General features: G+C 31.2%; 2 protein-coding genes and 1 non-coding gene across 3 annotated transcripts; 2 read left to right on the forward strand and 1 right to left on the reverse strand.

The window, feature by feature from the left end:
- The first annotated feature begins 11,566 nt into the window (after positions 1 to 11,566).
- TRNAE-CUC (transfer RNA glutamic acid (anticodon CUC)) lies at positions 11,567 to 11,639 on the forward strand. The gene has a single exon. It is a non-coding gene; the product is annotated as a tRNA-Glu (tRNA).
- Positions 11,640 to 11,688: 49 nt separating this feature from the next.
- On the forward strand, positions 11,689 to 13,549 carry LOC118055040 (large ribosomal subunit protein uL5). Its single transcript, XM_035066826.2, has 4 exons — positions 11,689 to 11,847; positions 11,952 to 12,102; positions 12,196 to 12,391; positions 13,157 to 13,549. Exons 1-4 carry the CDS (start codon positions 11,845 to 11,847, stop codon positions 13,353 to 13,355), a joined length of 549 nt encoding a protein of 182 aa, XP_034922717.1. The 5' UTR covers positions 11,689 to 11,844; the 3' UTR covers positions 13,356 to 13,549.
- A 3,109-nt stretch (positions 13,550 to 16,658) lies between these two features.
- LOC118055044 (uncharacterized) lies at positions 16,659 to 19,236 on the reverse strand. The gene is made up of 3 exons (XM_035066829.2): positions 18,756 to 19,236; positions 17,540 to 17,878; positions 16,659 to 17,196 (listed from the first exon to the last, which is right to left on the reverse strand). Exons 1-3 carry the CDS (start codon positions 18,862 to 18,864, stop codon positions 16,853 to 16,855), a joined length of 792 nt encoding a protein of 263 aa, XP_034922720.1. The 5' UTR covers positions 18,865 to 19,236; the 3' UTR covers positions 16,659 to 16,852.
- Between the last annotated feature and the right edge of the window lie 3,237 nt (positions 19,237 to 22,473).

A 22,473-nucleotide genomic window follows, 5' to 3' on the forward strand; every position in this document is an offset into this window, starting at 1 on the left:
TAACGTAGATCCGCTACAATTATTAAACTCAGTTGCTTCACAAGTTCATATACCACAACTCCGGTTTTGATATCAAACTTAGCAATAAATTGTCTATAATAATAACTTAGAGTCCGCTCTAGCAATTAAAATAAACAATCATAGGAAAAATAAGCATAGGAGAACAAACATATTCATCATATAAACTGAAAAGAAAAGGTAGAATAGATCTCACAGTTCTTGAAATCCGAAGGTTTCCGTGTCCTTGCAACCAAGAAAATGAGTTTAGCCTTGCATGTTTATTGAACAACTAATCAAAAAGATGGAAGAATGCATGATTTAGGGTTTCTTAGAGTAGGGGGGCGTTTTTCTCCTCTTGGGTGGCTGCCCCCCTTCTCTTCTCTCATTCTTTTTATACGCTAGGAAACCCTAATCTCTATTTTACAAAATAGTCCTCCCTTAAGTAGACAATTTACATTTAAGTAGTTCAATAACTATTTTCCTAAAAAAGGAGAAATAACATTGCATGAAATCTTCAAGATTTGACTTAGAGGAGCTACATTGCTGAAATAAAAACTTGGATGTCGGTTTAGATGCTTCGGAACGTAATCTACACTCGTTTCTTCACGAAACCTGTTTGCTGGCAGAATTCAGTTGTCATCTTTGAAAAATCATATCTCCCTCATATGACATCTTTTTTGGCTAAATTTTAGAGCGTTTATAGACCTTTGAGTCAGGAATCCAAAACAATTAAGTTTGCATCAATTGGAATTTTTTAGCTCTAGATATTCAAGTCGGACTAACCGAAGGTCAACATTGGCAGATTGCGAGATTTGACTTTGAAAGCTGTGATTTCCATGCTCTTCCTTATTTTATTGTCTTGCCTTATATTTCCAGAAAGGTATGGATGTTAGCTTTTTAATGCCACTGGAATCACTTCATTTCGACCTTTAGAGCTCACGTTCTGCACAAAACATCGACTGAACGTCAAATCTGCCAATTACCTTCAATTTACTCCTTTTTGCATCTTTCATCCAAAAGTGCCTTCAAAACATAAAACAAAGAATATCAAGGCATTTTATATATAAAACATAGGCAAAACACTAGTTAAATGTGGGTGAAACTATCGAATAATATAGTTGCATCAAGCCTCCAGAAAAATACGAGTATCATGAGTGCTACCTTCCTATCATACCCCAACAAACATGAATTGCATATCAAAACTGCATGCGACCATTACGTACTGTGTTGGTACACCTTTTCTATTGATAAATGGTATTTGATTTTCTTGAGAAACAGAAGCATGAACATGTGTATCATCTATCGCACCATTATAATTTTACAAAACAAAACAATAACCAACATTTCATAAATAATGACTAGCAAAATCTAAAACTAATTTTTTTTTTTGTCATTAATTGCTATAAACACCATATGTCTGACCTTAAAATGAGGTATACATCTCGGATTTATCGCAATTTCTCGAGGTGTGTTTAAAATTTCAAAGTCCTTTGGTTTAATTATATCTACAGCAAGCAAATAAATTGTCTCGAACACTTCATTAAAATATCAACTCACGGTTTTACCAGAATGTTGAAATCTTTCTTAGACTTGCCTATTTGTTGCATCTAATGCAATGATGTACAAAAAAATTGTCATCTTCTCAATAACACATTCTTTTCGATGGTTTCAACTCATACCATGTTTCAAAGTCATAACAAAGGTTTTGTAACGTTATTGCATCCATCCTAAACATGTTAACACACTGTTTCTGGTGTCTTTATATGATTTCATTCAACCATCTCATCCTTGTGTTATATGAAACCATACAAGGTTCTTTATGCACATAAGTAGCATAATATATCTGTATAGCACTAGTGGTGCATAACATTAGTTTTTTAAAATCAAACTCTCGTAGCCAAAACAATTCATCCTCATCATCCATACAATTTTCATCTTTATTTTCATCACTATATTCATCACTATCATCATCATCATTAGTTCCACAAGAATCATTCTGTTGCGATGTCACGGTCACACAAATTATTTACCTTAGCTTCAAACACAACACACAAGATAGTATAGAGCAAGCAAGGGGTCAATCCCACGAGGAAGGTTCAAGTCAGATTTTTATGCTAGATGATATGCAATTTAGGGGGGGTGGACGTTATCTAGGCTAAAGCAAAAGAAAACAGAAAACTATCAAATAAAATTTAATAAAATCAGAAAATTATCAAGAGAACAAACCTTGGTCACAATCACACATCCACCTATAGAAATCAGAACTGATCCTTGAAATGAAACTCCAGTTTATATTCTGAATTTTTATCTTTTCTTAACATTGGTTAATTAACAGATCCGCCGTATAACTAACCCTAACCAACAAATAATCACAGTGTCCGCGCTAATGATTTAATCCAATGGCAGCCTTAAGATCTAGATAAATTCATTAATCTTAACAACCAAGTTATCTGCTTATGTTGCTTTGATCGAATGTTCTCCCTAAGTTTAATAACGTAGTTCCGCTATAATTATTAAGCTTAGTTGCTTCACAAGTTTATATACCACAACTCCGGTTTTGATATCAAACTTAGCAATAGATTGTTCAGAATAATAACTTAGAGTCCCCTCTAGAAAATTAAGATAAACAATCATAGGAAATATGCATAGGAAAACAAACACATTCATCCATAATACAAACTGAAAATAAATGGAAGAATAAATCTCACAGTTCTTGAAATCTGAAGGTTTCCGTGTCCTTGCAACTAAGAAAATGAGTTTAGCCTTGCATGTTTGTTGAACAACTAATCAAAAAGATGGAAGAATGCATGATTTAGGATTTCTTAGAGTAGGGGGGCGTTTTTCTCCTCTTGGGTGGCTACCCCCTTCTCTTCCCTCATTCTTTGTATATGCTAGGAAACCCTAATCTCTATTTTACAAAACAGTCCTCCTTTAAGTAGACAATTTATATTTAAGTAGTTCAATAACTATTTTCCTAAAAAAAGAGAAATAGCTTTGCATGAAATCTTCAAGCTTTGACTCAGAGGAGCTAAATTGCTGAAATAAAAACTTGGATGTTGGTTTAGATGCTTCGGAACGTAATTTGGACTCGTTTATTCATGAAACCTGTTTGCTGGCAAAATTTAGTTGTCATATTTGAAAAATCATATCTCCCTTATATGACATCATTTTTGGCTTAAATTTGGAGCTTTATAGGCCTTTGAGTCAGGAATCCAAAATAATTGAGTTTGCATCAATTGGACTTTTGTAGCTCTAGATATTCAAGTCGGAATGACTGAAGGTCAACACTAGCAAATTGCGAGATTTGACTTTGAAAGCTGCGATTTCCATGCTCTTCCTTATTTTATTGTCTTGCCTTAGATGTCCAGAAAGGTATGGATGTTAGCTTTTTAATGCCACTGGAATCACTTCATTTTGACCTTTAGAGCTCACGCTCTGCACAAAACATCGATTGAACATCAAATCTGCCAATTACCTTCAATTTACTACTTTTTGCCTCTTTCATCCAAAAGTGCCTTCAAAACATAAAACAAAAAATATCAAGGCATTTTATATATAAAAATATGCAAAACGCTAGTTAAATGTGGGTGAAACTATCAAATAATATGGTTACATCACATCCCCATCATTGTCACCAACATTAACTCCTCCATTATCATCACCATTATCATTATCATCATCATCACCAGCAGCTCCACCACTACCACTGGTACCATTATAATTAATATGATCAATTACATGATTCATCATAATATCATAATTTTCATCATAGTTAACACCAAATATAGCATGAACCCATTTATCTGTAATAACTACATACACAAATTCAATTACAAACATTTGTGTTCATTACAATTCATATCATAAAAAAATCCATCACTTTTTTATATATCAATTGACAAAACCATTTATTACTTTGAAAGATATGAAAAAAAAAAATATCATGTTATAGATTAATAACATCAATTTTATTTAGAACATATATGGAAAAAGAAAAAAAAAATGAACTTCATGTTTTTTATGGGTTTGGAAATGGTAAGCAAGGGATGACAAAGAAAAATACGCACTAGATTATATATATGCATGATTTTTCATGTGAAACAAAAATTCAATCAACTATTTTTTACTTAAATATTTGTGTCAAATGAAAACTTCATTCGATGTTGCATATCATTGAAATGCATGTACGCAAAAAATCATCATAAAAGCATAGTTTGAGGACAAACTCTAGTAAAGAATTGCATATAATTCATTCAAGATTGATAAAAATATACAACTAGGCTTGTATTGAAATACTATTGAACTTCATTAGCATTGAATTTTAAAACAAATAAGCTTTTGTTGTACATTAAAAGTTATGGAAAAATTGATTGAAATAAAATTAACTTACAATTACAATTTATTTTGTAGGAGCTCCTAAAATTTAAAGTTTTCTTGTTGTAGTGTATTGAAACGTCATGAAAGTTATTTCTTATATTGAAGTTACAACATGCATTATATAGGAATCTGCAAGTATTATAAGATAAATAAATTACAAAAATACTTTCACAAGTTTCAGTAAATTATTATAACCAAACAAATAACATATAAATTATAGGTTGCATCAATGTACTATGAATGTTTTTTACAAATTGACAGAATGCCCATACTATATATTAGCCCTAATTACGAATATACCTTATATATATTCTCTTTTATATAATTTTTGTCAACTTTTCATGCATTATATCCATTACTCCATTGTCACTGTTCCTATTTCATATAGGTACGATCAATTTCTTTTAATGCTTTGATGAGATCTTAAGTAAATAATTACTAAACTTTGGTTTGTTTTTCAGTTGTATGTACTCTAATTTCTTTTCAACTTGCAGCCTTATATATAATTACTGTCAAGAACAAATTGTTGGGATAGTTTTATTTCACATGACTTATGTCACAAAAGTCAAGCATTAATCATATTATTTTGTCTAAAGCTGGACATGATGAAAAGTATAGAATTGTTATTTTGCGAACCGCAACTCTATTAATTATTGATGTTATAGAAAAAAAAATCAATTTAATTTACTTGTTATGATTTCATGTTTTGGTTTTTAGTTCTTTCTCCTAGTGCCTCATTGTTTTTTTTTTTTGTATTATTATTATTATTATTAATTTTTATCTTATTATGATTTGGAACAACGTAAACATACATAAAATTTTTAATTTTATTGGTGATGTGTGATTTCACCTTCAAGTTTTATAAGGCTGATACTAGGAATTTAAGATATAATTGGATCCATATTGTTATTGTTATCAATAACATTGCAATTATAGATCTAGTTAGGAATTGAAAATTTTCTTTAGCACTTAGATAAGAACAATAGTCAACCTTAGGATAATAATATTTATAATAATTCAACATCAACATAATAGCAAACAACATAACAAGTTTACTAATATGGCTGTAAATTTAAAACATGTTAGATTAGCAATCCACAAACTTAATTAAGAACATTCATAATAATTCTCCCTCAACATAACAATATAGAACACATCAAGTTTACCAATATTCCATAAATTTAAAACATATTAGATTAGCAATCCACAAACATAATTAAAAAAGTTGGTTCTATACTAAAATAAGCACTACTCTTCATGCTTCAATCCATCAACTTTAGGAGTCCTTATCCTATTATCCCAAACGTGTACATCATTAGGCACCACAAAAAAACTCCTATAACATTTAGTTGTTAAAGCAATTGATAATAAAATATTTGAATTAACCACGACATAATTATTTAGGACATAACAAAAACTGAAAGCATCATTAAAGCAATACTAACCTTGATTTAGTGCTTTTGACTTCTCTGATACATTTTTTGAAGCCATTGATACTTCCTATCAATATCTTCAATTGATGCTCATATCTCTTTTTTATTCCTCTTAGAAAAGTAATTAGTAGCAAAACAATATAAATAATCACCGAAAGTAATTTCGGGTATGGAATGGATCTCTGTCATCACCTTACTAATACTACACCCTATCTTATCCTTACTATCATTCATGGTCGAAATAATTGAGCTCCAAATCCATAAGGTTTTTTGCTTTTCTTTTTACTTTACCCACCGCATTGTTCTCTTGCTTTTCTTTTTCCACTACTATTTGTGGTTTTGTTATTTCCCATTTTAACTTCAGCAAATAAATTACAAAAATCATCTATCTAATTGGGAATGACATCCTCTTCTGAATCACCACTTTCTTCCTCCAGATTTCTTTCTCATTAACATTAACATCTTAAGTGTTTTGATTCATAACATCATCATCAAATAAAGTTCTACAAGATGGAGTCCAAGCATAATGTCCAGCTGCCACAACATTACTAAACATTCTATCAAAATTACTGTAAAGTGATGGTTCAATCCTAACATGTCTAAACTCTTTAAACCATTTGATTTTCTATGTAAAAGAAATATAAAACATCAAATGCATAAATCATATAAAACATGCTAAATAGTTTAAGAAACAAGACAACACAAAGACAAATCTAGACAAAAAAGATATCAATAACTAACCTAAGTTTTTTCTTCCACCACTCGTCACTAGCATTAATAGTTCCACATTCACTATTTCATCCTACTCCTATTTCATAAATTATTTTTTTCCAAATCCTCCAGTCCTTTTTTGCACCATCCCATTTGTTTTTAAGTTGAGTCTTATTAAAAGCATGACTAGTGTTCTCTTTGAAGACAACCATAATAAATTTCTATCTGGCCTTATCGAAATAAGTGCTTGACCCCATTCCTCTATCAATAACAACAATAAAAATATTACAAAATATATGCAACATCTCTTTAATCTAATAAGATGTTTTATCCGAGCTTTCATCACCTTCTATTGATCATTTTTTTCTAGCATAATTCATTAACCACAAAAAGGGCACATGAGCATTTATGCAATAAATATATACTAATGATAATGATTAAAATGGTAGATAGATTAACTTGAAGTCAGAATCCTCAAAACTCCATAGCTAAAAAGAAATAATGATAGAACCATAATAAGAATAATAATAATAATAGCTAAGCTTTCTCAGCTAACTTTTTCTTATTAAGTTCTGACGATTAAGCTCCAGCATCATGAAGAACCAATTACACAACACATAACCACATATTTAAATTCCTAATTATTGTAATCAATAAAATGCAATTTGCGAATCAATAACAATAAAAACATAACCTTTTAAGATGTACCATACTAGGGGTGTTCAAAAAAACCGAATAACCGAAAAACCGATGAAAAATTAACCGAGAAAACCGAACCGAGATAAAAAACCGATTAAACCGATTACCAAAATCAAAACTCTTTCCGGTTCGATTCGGTTTCGGTTTCACCACCAAAACCGGTGAACCGAACCGGCTACCGTAAAACTAAAGCCAGAAGAAACGACCTACTGACCTAGTATAAATACTAACTAGTACAATAAAGTGTAAACCTAAACCTAACATTACAATTTACTTCTGCAGCCGCCGCCCACACCAAACCTAAATTTTTCATTTTCTCTGCCTCTTACCTTCATCTCCGCATATATCTCTTCTCTAGCTTTATCTCTTTTGCAGCCGCCGCCCACACCAAACCTAACATCTTCTCTGCATCTATCTCTTCTGGAAAGGGAGATGAATGGGCACAGACAAGGAACGTTCCAGTCACAACAAAGATTTGGACAACTAATGGAGGTATCATCCCAAAGTCTAGAATTCCTTAAAGATTTTTCAAAATTTCCAGAAATCCAACATATGGGGATAAGAGTTTAATTACATGGATTTGCTTGACTGGTTACTTACAAGAGGTGGCATGCACTTCTCTTAATTAATACTGCAGGAAAGCGATTCGACTAGGCCGAGAAGCTACTTGGGGTCTAGTTTGGATTGCAAGAACCCCAGCTTGGAGTTCACAATGTGTAGACCAGATTGGCCGGGGAAAGAACATTGCTGATCATGCATAAACAATTGCTATATACCATGGTTGTCTTTCTTTGAAGTGAATTCCTGCCCACCATAAGCCAATTTAAAAAAAAAAACCAAAAAAATCCATGGGATTAGGTTTCTCGATTTTTTCCTTAAAAAACCGGATTTAACCGAACCGGACAAGTTTGGTTGAATCGGTTTTCGGTCCAGTTCGGTTCATTTTTTGCAACAATACTATAATCCGGTTCGGTTGGTTTTTTTAGTCTAAACCGAACCGAACCGAACCGTGAACAGCCCTATACCATACAATGACATTCTAACAAAATCATTCTACATAATGAAATATTTTCATTCCAATTCTAAGTAAAAGCTGCATGGCTATATGAAAAAATAAACAATAATTTTATTGTAAAAAATATAGCTAAGCCAATTAAATTAATACACAAAACCACTTTCACTTCAACCAGACATGTCAACCTAAGTTATAATCTATACTACTCCCAATCCTTTACACAATAGGTAATACCTAACTAGTGAAAAGCTTCCTTTATATTCTTATATGTATGAAGCCATATTGTTTTGTGATAATTAAAGGTTTTTTTTTTCTCATATTAATTAAAGCCATATTGCTTTCTTTTTTTTGGTTCTATCATCTGTAGAACAAAAGAACTATAGATGATATGAACTCCAATTCTAATTTAACAAGTCCATGGCCATGAAATATACATTATTTGGGTACCAAACTTTAACAATCCAAATACAAAACAGGGGAAGGAAAAAAACATGAGAGATTTAAAATGTACAGTTTATTACTTATATCCACATAAATAAAGCATGAAAACCATGTTAATGGCAAAGTATTTAAAAACCAAAAACTAATGAAAGAAAGAGCCATTGTGTAGAGGTCAATTTCAAACAGGAATGATTGAATATTATAAAGGATGCAATAAGGAAATGAAATCTTAGAATCAATGGCAAAAGGTAAGCAATTCTTCGAGAACTTCAAAAAACTACTTTTGGAAATTCAGAGATGCACATTTATCATCCATGATTTTATTCAAATTTCAAAAGCAAATGGAATTCTAAGTTCACAAATTATTTTTTCACAACAAAATATCACTTAATACAATGTTAAGCCACCTCAAAATAATATTTGATATAAATTCCAACAGAGTTGATCTTTCAAACAAGGTCCATTTAGGAACACCAAACTCTTATCATTTTCAAACTCTCCAACATCTATAGATCCAGATATTTCATATCATAAAAAAAAAAATTACAAACAACTGAAGGTAATTCAATGAGAAGATTGATAAAAAGGAACTTTCTTGATTTTTGTGATGTGTGTGTTTGAACCTTTGACTTTATGTTTACCTACTAGTGAGAAAACCATCATGAAACAACCTTTAAAAATATTTTGATAAACAAAACACGCCACAAACTTTCATCAGCTTGTCTGTATAAAAACATTACAAACTTACCAAGTAATATATGAAGTTTAGAATATGATAATCCAACACATCAGCCTGTAACTTTATCAAATACATTGAAGCATATCTGGAGCATAAGAAAAAAAATAGTACGAGCTAAAATTAGAGGAACTTCAGATCTAGACATTGTAGAACAAATAGAGTTTCAGGTCTTAGCAAAACGAATGTAACTTTCAAGGGTAACCACTTTACAAAAAACATAAAGTAATAAAGACTTCATTTCTCATTTAATAATATACAACTAACCAATTTAAAGAAACATTGTCATTTATGATAGTTAAACAAAAATATAGACTTTAATTCTCATGCAAGCACTTAGTTGACCATTTTAAAACTTCTATCCAATATAAAGCATCATCCCCCTTAAAAGTCAAGAGCAGAAAAGAGAATTTATAGAACCATAAATATAAACTCACCATAATGCATCTAACGAGGAAGCATGAGAAACATATTGTGGTCACATAGCCAACCTGTTAAAAAACCAAACAGAAGTAAAGAAAAAAACTTGATAAATGAAAAAACCAGACAAGAAATGAATAAATCAAAATAGGATTACCAGATTTGTATTGAAACTCAGGGTAGGTGTGGGACGATGATCACAATTGGATGAGCAAGCATTTGCTACAAATAGTAGTTGGGTTTATAGATATGCAAAGAAGGAAACATATATCTAAAGAGAGTGATGACTTGGAGATCTAGAGGCTATAGTGAAGAAAAAAAAACAAGCTCTAGAGAAACGAATTACAATGTTGCATTTTTTATAGGGAGGATAGTTTTGTCCAATATTTGCAATGGTATTAAGCACCTATAATTTCATTGTTTGGATACTTTCTCTTGACCAACTTTTCACATGAAAAGCTAGCAAAATATGTTTTTCATTACCTGCAGCCATACCTTAATTTTAAGGTGGGGTCCGCAAGTTAAATATCAGTTTGATTTCATTGCTAAACATTATCAAATTGTGTCCAGAATAAACCATAAAAACCACCACTCTCTCAAACATACACTTAATTTATTTTTTCTTGGCATTGATATTGCAAGGAACAATGTCCCCTTGATATTTGTGAAAAAATGAGTTGAGTTTAAAAACATACACTAATTCCATCTCTCACTCTTTATCTTTTCACTTTTATCATCAAGTTAAACACCATCTTATCATCATAAACTTGTGGAGTGCTTGAATATTGAATATTGGCTCATTCTCCTCTCCCCACTCCATTTATCTTTATTCCATCATTTGAATTACTTATATGAAACACCAAGAATTTGTTTGGTAATGAAAATGATTTTCCATTTTTTTTTTCTATTTTTAATAAAAAAATTGAAAACTATGTTCATTTATCAAAAAATATTAAATGTTTTTTCATTGAAAAAGATTTTTTTAAAAAAAACCCAATATCATAGCTATTATAAATAATTAAACCAAAATTTATAAGAGTTTTGTATTTATCATAATGTAACTATAAAACATTGCTTTTATTTTATTCATATTAAAGTTCATCATAAAAAGTTCTACTTAGTATCTCTAACAAAAAAAGAAATAGCATTTTATAATAAACTTATAATAAAAAATAAATTTATTACATTGATAATAAATAAATAAATAAAAAGATATTTTTAGGGTTTTATGTTGCTAAAGATGCTTGTATGTTCACACACCACATATAATACATGTTGTCTCTTTTCTCTCTTAGAAAATGTCAATTTTTTAATTTGTATAAACAAATATTTTCTCCTCTAATCATCATTACAAACATATTTCAAAAAAGGTTTTTTATGAAAATTTATTTTTTAATTTAAAATTATTTTTAAAAGTTTTTGAACTATTTTGATATATTGACGTAAAGAATAATTTGTAAGAAATTAAAAAAATATATAATTTTAAAGTATTTCTAAGCAAAAATGATTTTAAAAAAACAATTGTTATCACTCCCAAATATTTTCTAACAAAAAAATAGTAAAATGATTTTTTGTAAATATTTACATGGATGACTATATTCATAAAAGTATAATTCACTGCACTTTCACCATCTAATTTTTCATGTAGGAAATTTGCACAAACGCCACCACTTTTAATTTAAGTTATTGTGTCTACTAGACTATATGATATATTGTTCGAAGGATGTCAACCAATCCGTTGTAGTCTAGTTGGTTAGGATACTCGGCTCTCACCCGAGAGACCCGGGTTCAAGTCCCGGCAACGGAACTACTTTTTTTCTATTTTGTCCCCTTCTTGGAAGGGTAATATGGTCACTTGAGTGAGCACCCCAAACCAGGCAGGCAAGCAGATCATAGCACAAAACCCTAGTGGGTGCCCGTCACTTATATTTAATCTTCTTGTAGAAACAAGTTCCACAGCCTTTCCTCCTCCTCTGCCTCCATCGAACCAGCCAAGCTCACACACCATCACGATGGTATTGTTATTATAATTCTCTACTCTATCAAATCTCTTTCTACAGATGTTGTTAATGAATCTATCTAACTTTATCTTTTTTCTAAAAAAAATAAAAAAAAGCAGGCTTCAGAGAAGAAGCTATCAAACCCAATGAGAGAAATCAAGGTCCAGAAGCTGGTCCTCAACATCTCCGTCGGTGAAAGCGGAGACAGGCTCACTCGTGCCGCCAAGGTGCTCGAACAACTCAGTGGCCAAACCCCGGTGTTCTCGAAAGGTGCGTGTCATTCTATAACTCTTTTTTTTTTTTCCCTTTAAAGTGCTTTTGTCATAGTTGTTGATTTGTTTTTTACTGTTTTTTAATGAGCAGCTAGGTATACTGTGAGATCTTTTGGGATTAGGCGTAATGAGAAGATTGCTTGCTATGTGACTGTGAGGGGAGACAAGGCTATGCAGTTGCTTGAGAGTGGTTTGAAGGTGAAGGAGTATGAGCTTTTGAGGAGGAACTTCAGTGACACTGGGTGCTTTGGTTTCGGCATCCAGGAACACATTGATCTTGGAATCAAGTGAGTCTTTTCCCCTTATACTTATGGTTACTTGCTGTAAAGATTTGCATAATGGATGTCTTTTATCTCTCCCTTATGTTGAATTATATCAGTATTACTTGTGACCCAGTTGAATATGAGGCTTGAACATTATGCCAATTTTGAAGGTTTAGGCTAGAATACCTGCGGTTTAGATGGTGCCACTATTTTGCGGAAGTGGGGTTTATGTAATGTTAGCTTTGTTTGTGGATAAACTTTTTTCAAAATGTGTACATAGTTCTAGGTTATGTTTCTGATTTTTTTTTTTGTAACTCGTATTTAAATATGATTTGGCAATTCTAGATGTAAATGGATTTTCGAGAGGTCTTATTGTTTATATACACTGAAGAAAAAATTGTGCTTATCCTGATGCTTGGGTCATCATTTGGAATATTTTGATGTTGGAATGAAGATAGACGATGTTGTAGATGGAATGTTGATCTTGAAGATAACATTCATTTAAGTTGCAGCAGCACTCAAGGCTCAAGCTATGCCATATTGTTAGTGCTAGTTTGTTTTGGATTTATTTTTTTCCTGTCCATGGAGGCATCCATGAAGGATAGTTTGGTGATACCTAACTACCTGTCCTGCAACACAGTTATGCCTGGCTCCTTTTATCTAGCAGTGGTATAAACCTTGTGATTCTACTAGGTGGTCACATTAGCCGGACAGGGTGTCTTTTCTCAATAACTTGACCTGGTACTGTATTGTATATGCTCAACATAATGTTTTATCATCCCTTCTCAGGTATGACCCTTCCACTGGTATTTATGGCATGGACTTCTATGTTGTTTTGGAACGTCCTGGGTACCGTGTTGGTCGTCGCCGCAGGTGCAAGTCACGTGTTGGCATTCATCAGAGAGTTACAAAGGATGACGCAATGAAATGGTTCCAGGTCAAATATGAAGGAGTCATCCTTAACAAATCCCAAAATATTGGATCTTAGATCTTTTCCTGACTTTTTTAAGTTTGAAGCGTGGGAAGTCGTTAACCTTTGGCTAGTTTTTATGTACCTGGAGTTATAATTTTCATCTAGAATTTCTTGAAGTGGTAGAGAATCTGAAGCTCTATGTTTTTGTGTTCTTGTGTCCTTGTGTCGCAGCTTGTGTTTTTATCAATATAATTCTGTTCGATTATGCAGATGGATATCAAGCATCCAGTATTCCCAATCAAAATCAATGTGGTTTGTTTGTCTATAATAATTGTGAACTGAGCAATTGTAGATGCCTTGTAGGTCTTATAGGTCATTGGAAAATGATGGCTTTACCAGCTGGATTTGGAATGCAATCGAGTTGAATTGGGTATGCAAATGTATGTTTATGGTTTTTGGTCTTAACTTGGAAGAATTTCATTGATAATGATATTGAAATCTTATCTTCTGGATTGGGAAATCGTCGTAGTTGAAATCAATTTATGGGCCTCAATCCATTAATCTGGGATTTCGCCCATTTTTATATTATGCTTTGTGTTTTTTATGTGAGATTAGGAATTAAATCCAAGACCTTCCTCTTCTCCACTGGGGAATAATCTGTCTCCTCCTCACACTCAACTGGTTATCAAATCCTGTACTGTATGGATTCTTAGAAGTAATATGGGCTTGTTATGGCTTGTTATATGTTTTTGTATGGGTTTTTAGAGCGTACAAGGATTGTTATTGTTATGATAGTTTTATACTTGTGTGTATACACTAGAAACAAGGGCTGCTGGAACAACTCTACTCTATGGATTAATGGGCAGTTACAGACAGCCTGTGAAAGTTTTATATATATGAAAATCCTTTTTTTTTTTTTTTTAATTAACATGGGTGTTTGGGTCAGCTTGTGTACACCTCAACTAATCCCACAGACTTTGAAATTAACCCCACATACCTTGAAATTAACGATCATGTAAACTTTCAGTGGTTATTATATTAACAATTATAAAGTTTAAATCTGAGACCACATAAGAACAAATCAAAAATTATATATTTGAGTATTTGGGTTAAATTCAGAAATGATACGTGAGTCTAGCAAATGATATGTATGATAAAAATTTGTAATATTTGCAAATGAAAATATTGATTGTTGGATCTGACTTGCTAGGAGCACACTCCATGGGTGTTTAGATGAAGTATCTTGTGAATATACATACGTGAGGTGTAAATTAGCCAGCCGCAATGACAGACTAATGGTGGGAGTTATATTCGTAAATGATATATATTACAAAAACATGTAATATTTGCAAAAAAAAAAAAATTACAATATGAAAATGTGTAATAATTGTAAATGATATGTATTATGAAAATTTGTAATATTTATAAATGAAATGTATTACAAAAATGCATAATATTTGCAAGTGCTGCATGCGCTTACAACTATATAACATGTGATTTAAGAAATGTTTTGTTATTTGTTTGTACATAAATTCAAGATAATGCATGAAAAGATGATGTTATACAAATGTATGTTTTCAAAATAGGATTATACAAATGCTATATCTTCGGATTAAGCTTATAAAATATTATGCCTTTGGAATGGAGAAATGATATCATGTAAATTATGTTTTAGAGGCGGGAAAATGATGGTTGAAAAAAAATTATATTTTCAGGATGAAAAAATAATATCATGTTAATTACATCTTTAAGGCAGGAAAATAATAATAGAAAAAAAATTATGTGTTGAAATAGAAAAATGATATCATGTGAATTATACTTACAAGAAAAAAAATGATATAAATTATGCCTTTGGAGTAATAGATTGATATTATATAAATTATGTATTTGAGGTAGAGTAATGACAGTGAAAATACAAACTCATGAGATAAGAAAAAATGATATGAAAATAAGTATGTTTTTTGTGTGGAGGAAATATTAAATTGATTGCAATGATAAAGTTTAATATGTGAAAATGAAATTTACCATAATAGAATTACATGTACTTAAAAAGAATTAGTGATTACAAATAACGTAGAATGCGAACTATAACTATTGGAATGAAATAACAAAAGTATAATGAAAATGAACCACGAAATAATTTATAAAAATAAGTAAATGAATATGATTAATGTAAATTTCAAGAAATGAAAAAGAACAACACATATGTATAGGTGACATAATGTATGAGCTATAAATACCTAAATAAAGTGATGAATATAATGGATATAGAGTAGTGGTTTCAAGTACGAAAATAAATTAAATGAATCTAAAAGATTAATTAAAGCATTTACTAAGTGATGAGCTAGTGAATAAAAGGGCTAAACAAATCTATGAAGTAGATCAAAGTACTGAGCTGAGCTAGGTGTAAGAATGGAATTAACAAATGTCTTCAAGGAAAGTAGCGTGGTGGTAAAAAATTTAAAATATGCACAGCAGATCTCGAGTTCGAGTTAGGATATACATCTCTTATAAGAGCCTGGAACAACCGGGATTTTACTCGTTCACTGATTACCCACAAAAATGTGCTTTCCGAGAGGGATGAGGTTTTCTCGAATACAAGAAAAAAAAATAGAATTAACAAATCCATATATACGAGTAAAACATGAGTCATGAATATTAATTTGAATCGATGAATTTAATCATAAAATTATGTTAGATGGGGAAGATTGGGTAAAAAGGTGAATGCTATGATTTCCAATTTTTTTAGGAGTCCACTTCTCTTTTCCAATTCCAAATATAATGTGTAAAAACATTTTAGATGAACTTTTATATTAAGTTAAGAGATATGTAAATAATTTTAATGTAAATGAGCAAGTTCAGAACACCATGTGAGCTGTCTGATAAAAAAAATATTCACCTCTTTTCACATGATTACAGCAGTTTTTAAATTGATATGAATTTCTGTTTTTAATTTTTTTTATAATTAATATGAATATTTAAATCAATTTATATATATCTCAACTAATCTTATAAATTTTAAAATTAATAATTATATAAATCTTAACAATCATAATATTAGCAACTAGAATTTTCAAATTTTTAAATTTTCATTATTAAATTGATATGAAATTCCAGATTTTACAGTGTTTCAAAGTTTTGACAAATCTGGAAAGTCAGCTTATTATTCCGAAAGGTATAGTGGGATCTTGGAAGCACGCTTTTCACAAAGGAAGCAAGCAAAATGTTATCCAGATTTTTCTGAATTCAATTAAAAGCCTATTTGTTTTTATAATTAAAAAACGTTTTTTTCAATTTTTTTTTCTTTACATTCTTATATAAAAAATATTATTTTTATAATATTTTTAAAAAAAATTAAAATACAACATCAAAAACAAATACACAGTAACAAATGAGCTCTAGATATGTTTATAAAGAAAACGTAAGACAAAATTAAAAAATCTGTGGCTAAAATAACATAGGAACTGCATTTAGAAAACAATCAGTTCTTAGAATTTAAGTTTTATGCTGCCGTGTTCGTTGGTTTCCAGCAGCTAGTTTGCTCGTCTTCTGGCCCAAGAACTTTCCATTTTTCAGGACCTCAGCAACTCCAGAAGCTCACCCTTCTTCAACTTTGAGTAACCTTTGATTCCCCTGGACTTTGCTAGTTCCTTCAGTTCAGTCAGTTTCATTTTCTCTACTCTAGGCAGCTCTAACTTGTGGTTGCTGGCTTTGCCCTCTGATGCTTCACTGTTCAGCTCAGTAGTGTTCTCTCTTGAGGTTGATGGAGATGGTATTGGGGACTTCTTTGTGAAATTAGACGGTGGTCTGGTTAGCTTAACATCTTCCAAGGCATGTTCTGGTTGCGTCTTCTGGTCCTTGGACGCACTTTGTTTTTGTGTCAGGACCTTATTCCCTTCCCTGACTGTACCTGGGCCTGTCAAAATTACATTTAAGTGAGTAAACAAAGCACACGCATAGTGGTAGGAGTGCTGCGAGCAAGTTTGATAATGATGCTAATCATTCAGGGGAATAAGAGATTAAGGAAAGAATCATGAAATTTTCTTGTGGAACTGTGTGCTGTCTACAAGGGTTTCAAACATAAACACAACAGAGAAACGTGTTAAGGGTACTGGTTTTCTTTTTAGATGATAGTATTCTCGTGAAGAAAAACACTTGGAACTTGAAAGATCATTTCTCCTTGAAAGTGCACGTTAAATGGTTATATCTACTAACAAACACTGTTCTGGAATTGAAAGAAGCATATCCATCTAGATTACCTTTTGTGTCCTTCGTTGAATGGCGAAGAACTTCCAAAATGGAATTGGTTGGGGAATTCTCATCTGACCTGCTAGCTTTTTTCTTCTTGGTGGCTGTAGACTCTCCCTTTGAGATTGAAGACTGTATCCGTCTGAACAAGGCCATTATCTCCGCCTGGTTAGATGACATTTGTTTTCTGTCGGAAGATTGGGACTTTGAATCCTCATCCTCCTTTTCTGTTCTTCCTGGTGCAGAACTTTTCCGGGGAGGTCTGCCTTTGCTACTTCCATCAGACTTTATGCTCGAAACACTAAATTGAAGCACACCATTATGTGATGATGCAAAAGCTAAGGAACCATCTGCAATCTCAGGCAAATTTAACAAGCTGCATCAAAAGATGAGCTCTCAGTTTTAAGTTCAAAAAATTAATTGGCCCAATACTAACACACAAAGCGTTGACAGCTAACATTCATGACAAGCCAATGAAATTATGAGGAATGAAGTCTAGGGAAAACAAGAAGCAAATAAATATGTAAAAGCAAACATGCTAAACGTCTCGCAATGATCTGTTTCTGAATTGCAATCAGTTTAAAATATTAAAGCAGTTTGTACTGTTGGGAGTTTCATCACCAAGGGGACTAGAGGATTCTCCACCAGTCGAAGCAAAACGAGAAAAACCACTGACACCAGCATAGGAATACCGAAATCTCAAGGGTTGGGAAATGCAATATTCTTGTCTAGATCGCATTCAGCGATGAGTACTGTAATTACCACCAGACATTCTAATGCCAGACACTTTCATGGGCCATCAAATTTCACGAGTGAAACTCAGGCTTAATGCAAGCACACCAACACGAAATGAATTCATCCAAGTCCATACAAAACCCAATCGCATACTAGTATTTTCCAGGACACAAGAAATGAAAGAGAGAGACATTTGCAGCCTTTACCATAAATCTCAAAAACTCAAATCACATATTGCCTCATGTTGAGGGAGTCCCAACATTTTCAATTCATGACATGGTGGACACCCATCAAAGCACAAAGATGTATGTAAGAAAGAAACAGAAGAGAAAAAAAGGAAAGACTGAAAAAAGCAATCTAACATGCAGCAGATCTATCCAGATGTAGTTTTGTCACACAACAACTTGAATGATGATGTGCCCATTCATTCAAAACAAAAAGTCAAACTTGCGAATATAAATTAATGGAAAGTGAGTGCCAAGGAGATGATACCTATAAGAGAGTAAAAGGGGCAACACAACTTGAGCTGCTTGCTGAAAGAAACACAAGAGGGTTTGTTGAAGAAAGTGTTTTGAGGATAGAAAACAAGAGCTGAAGCCATCCTTCCCAGGAAGACTTTGAGATTCTGAGAATGCAAGTGGATTAGATCCACAGGTTCTCTTATATAAGACCACCACCTGTTGGAGTAGAGCAGTTGATTTCTATGGTGGCTAAAACTAGCTAGGCCACCTCCCACTTTAGCGCGTGGGATTCACATGCCATTTTAGATACCCCAGTTGACATCAAAGAAAAAGCTGTGCCTTTTCTTTTTTGTGTTAAAAACTTCAATTTTTTTGCCCCAGTTATTTCTAGTTAGAACTTTCCCGCCTTCATCCACTTCCAATGTTGATTTTAATGGCCAAAATGGCTACACCAAAGTTCTCTCTCCAAATAGCAAAAACAGCAGAGGAAAACACTCTTTTCTGTTTAAAGATGTGTTCTTTTTCAGCAAGCCACATCCAAAGTGCATCTTTTTATCATCAAATTTACACTTTTCTCATGCAACAGTACCCATCCCACCCTCATCAAACCAAGCCAAATATAACAAAATCACTGACTGGAACAAAATTAAATAAATCTATGCATTTTGTGAAATGTGCAATCTTGACAAGGTAATAGAACCGCTTTACATGTCTCCAAAAAGTGAAATCGAGTTAAGGACCTGTTCTTCTATATTGCAACTGTGTGCAGAGCTTGAGTCTTTACAAAATGGGTATGCAAAGATCGGTGATTTCCAAGAGAGTGAGTGTTCGTTTAGGCAGATGTTGGATTTGGGTGTTGAAGTTAACTCTCACCCAGTTTGCTTCTTGAATGCTGAAGTGTTTTGGAGATTTAGGAAGCGTGAAGGAAGGTGAATGGGCTCATGGGTTTATGTTAAAGTTGGGTTTTGGTTCTTACATTGATGTTATTAATTCTCTCATTGTTGTTTCGTGGAATTCGATGATACGTGTGTATGGCAAATGGTCCGGGACAAGTAAACTCTTCAATGAGATTTTTTTTTTTTTAATTTAGAATGTTTATTTCAGTTTATTTATTTTAATTAATCTCTTAAGACCCTAAAATTAATAATTATTTAAATTTTTAGTAGCCTAAAGTTTATGACACTCAAACTAACGAATTTAATTATAATGATCAATGTTCTTCGAGCTTGTGCTATTTTAGTGATGTTTCATATGATAGTTATGCCGGCTTTCTTGAAAAATATATACACAATAAAAGTGGTAAGTTTAAAATTTTTCTTGGAGTTTTATTGTTTAAAGTTTATAGGATGATTACTTAAAAATCATATATATATATATATATTATATATATATATTATATATATTTTACTTTGAATACTTACTTCAAGATTGAGTTGTTGTAAACTATTAGTCATTCAAGTATCATAGTTTATAACGGAAATCCACATGAATCAATGGAAGAAAAAAGATTGTTATGCCATTTAAGTGCTAATAATTACTTTCAAAATCATATTGTACTATTTATTAACATTCTATTTATAATAAAATCTAAAAATTTATAAATAAAAAATATCAATTGATCTTTTGAATAATATCACAAATTATTTCAACATAATTTTAGAAATTTATTCATTCAAGTCCATACTTAATTTTTGTAGATTTAGAATTGTAATTCTTATATTAATTACATTATAGTCCCTAATTTTTAAAACTTTATTTATAATCAAGTTACACTTGATTAGTTATTCCAGTTTAAAATCTGACTAATGATTTTTTATATTTTGTCACCCATTAGATTCCCTAGTAAGTTGGCCCAAACATAAATCATAATTATAAATAAAATGGGATTAAATAAATTAATTTATTATCAATTCATCGATTTATATTTGAAGATCAAGTACAATGTCTTGCAATCTTTCATGCTCCCCTAAATATTAAGAAATTCACAAGTATTTAACTTAACATTTTAGTAATTAGTTTCTTTGTATAATTATTATTCATTCATCGACAAATATTTTGATTTTGACATTATAGCATGAATTGTGTTTACTCTATTAAATCATGTTTGTTCTCAACATTATAGTCATTGATTATTTAGATAAGATTTGAAATTCTTTTAAAATTTTATTCATATTGCACAAGGATATACAATCAAAGATATTATTTGAAAACATATAAAATAGTCCCTTAATTCAACCAGGATGATAAATCTTCTATTGATTACTTAAATACCTTTCATATAGTTCATATATCTCAATTTTTGCTCATTTTTTACATATGATTAAGACAACATGTAGTAGGATTAAAACATAATATTTTTCTATATAATATAACTTAGTGATCTTAAATCCAAGGATGAAACCGCATAACTATCAGGTGAGCCTTTTCATAGAAACAACTGATATCTCTTCATATGAAATTCTTATACGGGTTAGTTTAGTGTTCATGTCATCTAATAAGCACCTACATATTAAATGTTGGTATCCCTTATATCTCAATTTTTAAAAAACAATTGCTTCTTTTCATAAAAAAAGAATATAATATGTGTTAATCTCAAGAACTATAATTAATATCAAGTCGTAATAGAGCATTAACAAACATTTAAGAACAATGATTTAATATAATATGAATCCAATAATTATAATAATTTATAATTTTTCTTTGTAAAACATTTTTTTTCTAAGACTTTAAATCTTTACTCTAGTTTAATTAATCAAATATTTGATAAATATTAAAGATAAATAAGTCTTTATTAATAGTTAAATATGTTTTATATGAAAGAGTCAATGTCACATGCAACCAATCAAATAGCTACAAGGCATATATATTAACAATCTCTTACTTGCACTAAAGCCAATTACTCATGCATCAAATATGATATTTCTCTACTTGACAATAATGTTTTTTACTAGGGCAGTGGCTTAGCAAGGGACCTACAAGATCTTGTTTTATTAGGTACTCACTCTATCTCTACATCTTTTATTTCTATGATTCTCTAATCAAATGAAACTGTCTAAGTATATTTTTATATCATTGATGATAAATTGGTTCCTTTGCTTGTATAATGACTTTATTGTTATCACATGGTTACTAGACCAACAATGCTAGAATAACACTTTGTTTAATAATGAACTTCTTGATCTAAACAACATTTTTTATCCTCTCAAACACAGAGGTGTACTCAGTTTTAGTTTCAGAACTTAATTTAATCTTTTATTTGAAACTCTTTCAACTTACATCACCATTATTTAAAGTAAAATATAACCATACTAAATTTTTTATTTTCAATATTTTATTGAAAACTAGCATCCAAAAATCATGGACTATTAGTTCATCTCCTCTATAGACTAGAAAAACGTTCTTAGTTCTTCTCAAGTACTTGAGAATATTTTTAACTATCTTTTAGTGACCTTCACCTAGATCAGATTAATATCTACTTGTTATGCTCAAAATATAAATTGCATATGTTCTTGTACATAACATCACATACATTATGAATTTTATACCCAAAGTATATAGAATCAATTTTTTTCTTATCTCTTATTTTTTTTGTTTTAAGGTACATATTCTTAGAAAGACATATCTTATATGAAATCGGTAAGTATCCTCTTTTGAATTCTTCCATGTTAAATTATTTTAACACCTTATATATGTATATGGATTAAGATAATCTAAGCAACCTTTTAGATCTATCTCTATAGATCTATATT

Source organism: Populus alba, chromosome 11 (genome assembly GCF_005239225.2).
Source record: "Populus alba chromosome 11, ASM523922v2, whole genome shotgun sequence".
Lineage (NCBI taxonomy): Eukaryota > Viridiplantae > Streptophyta > Magnoliopsida > Malpighiales > Salicaceae > Populus > Populus alba.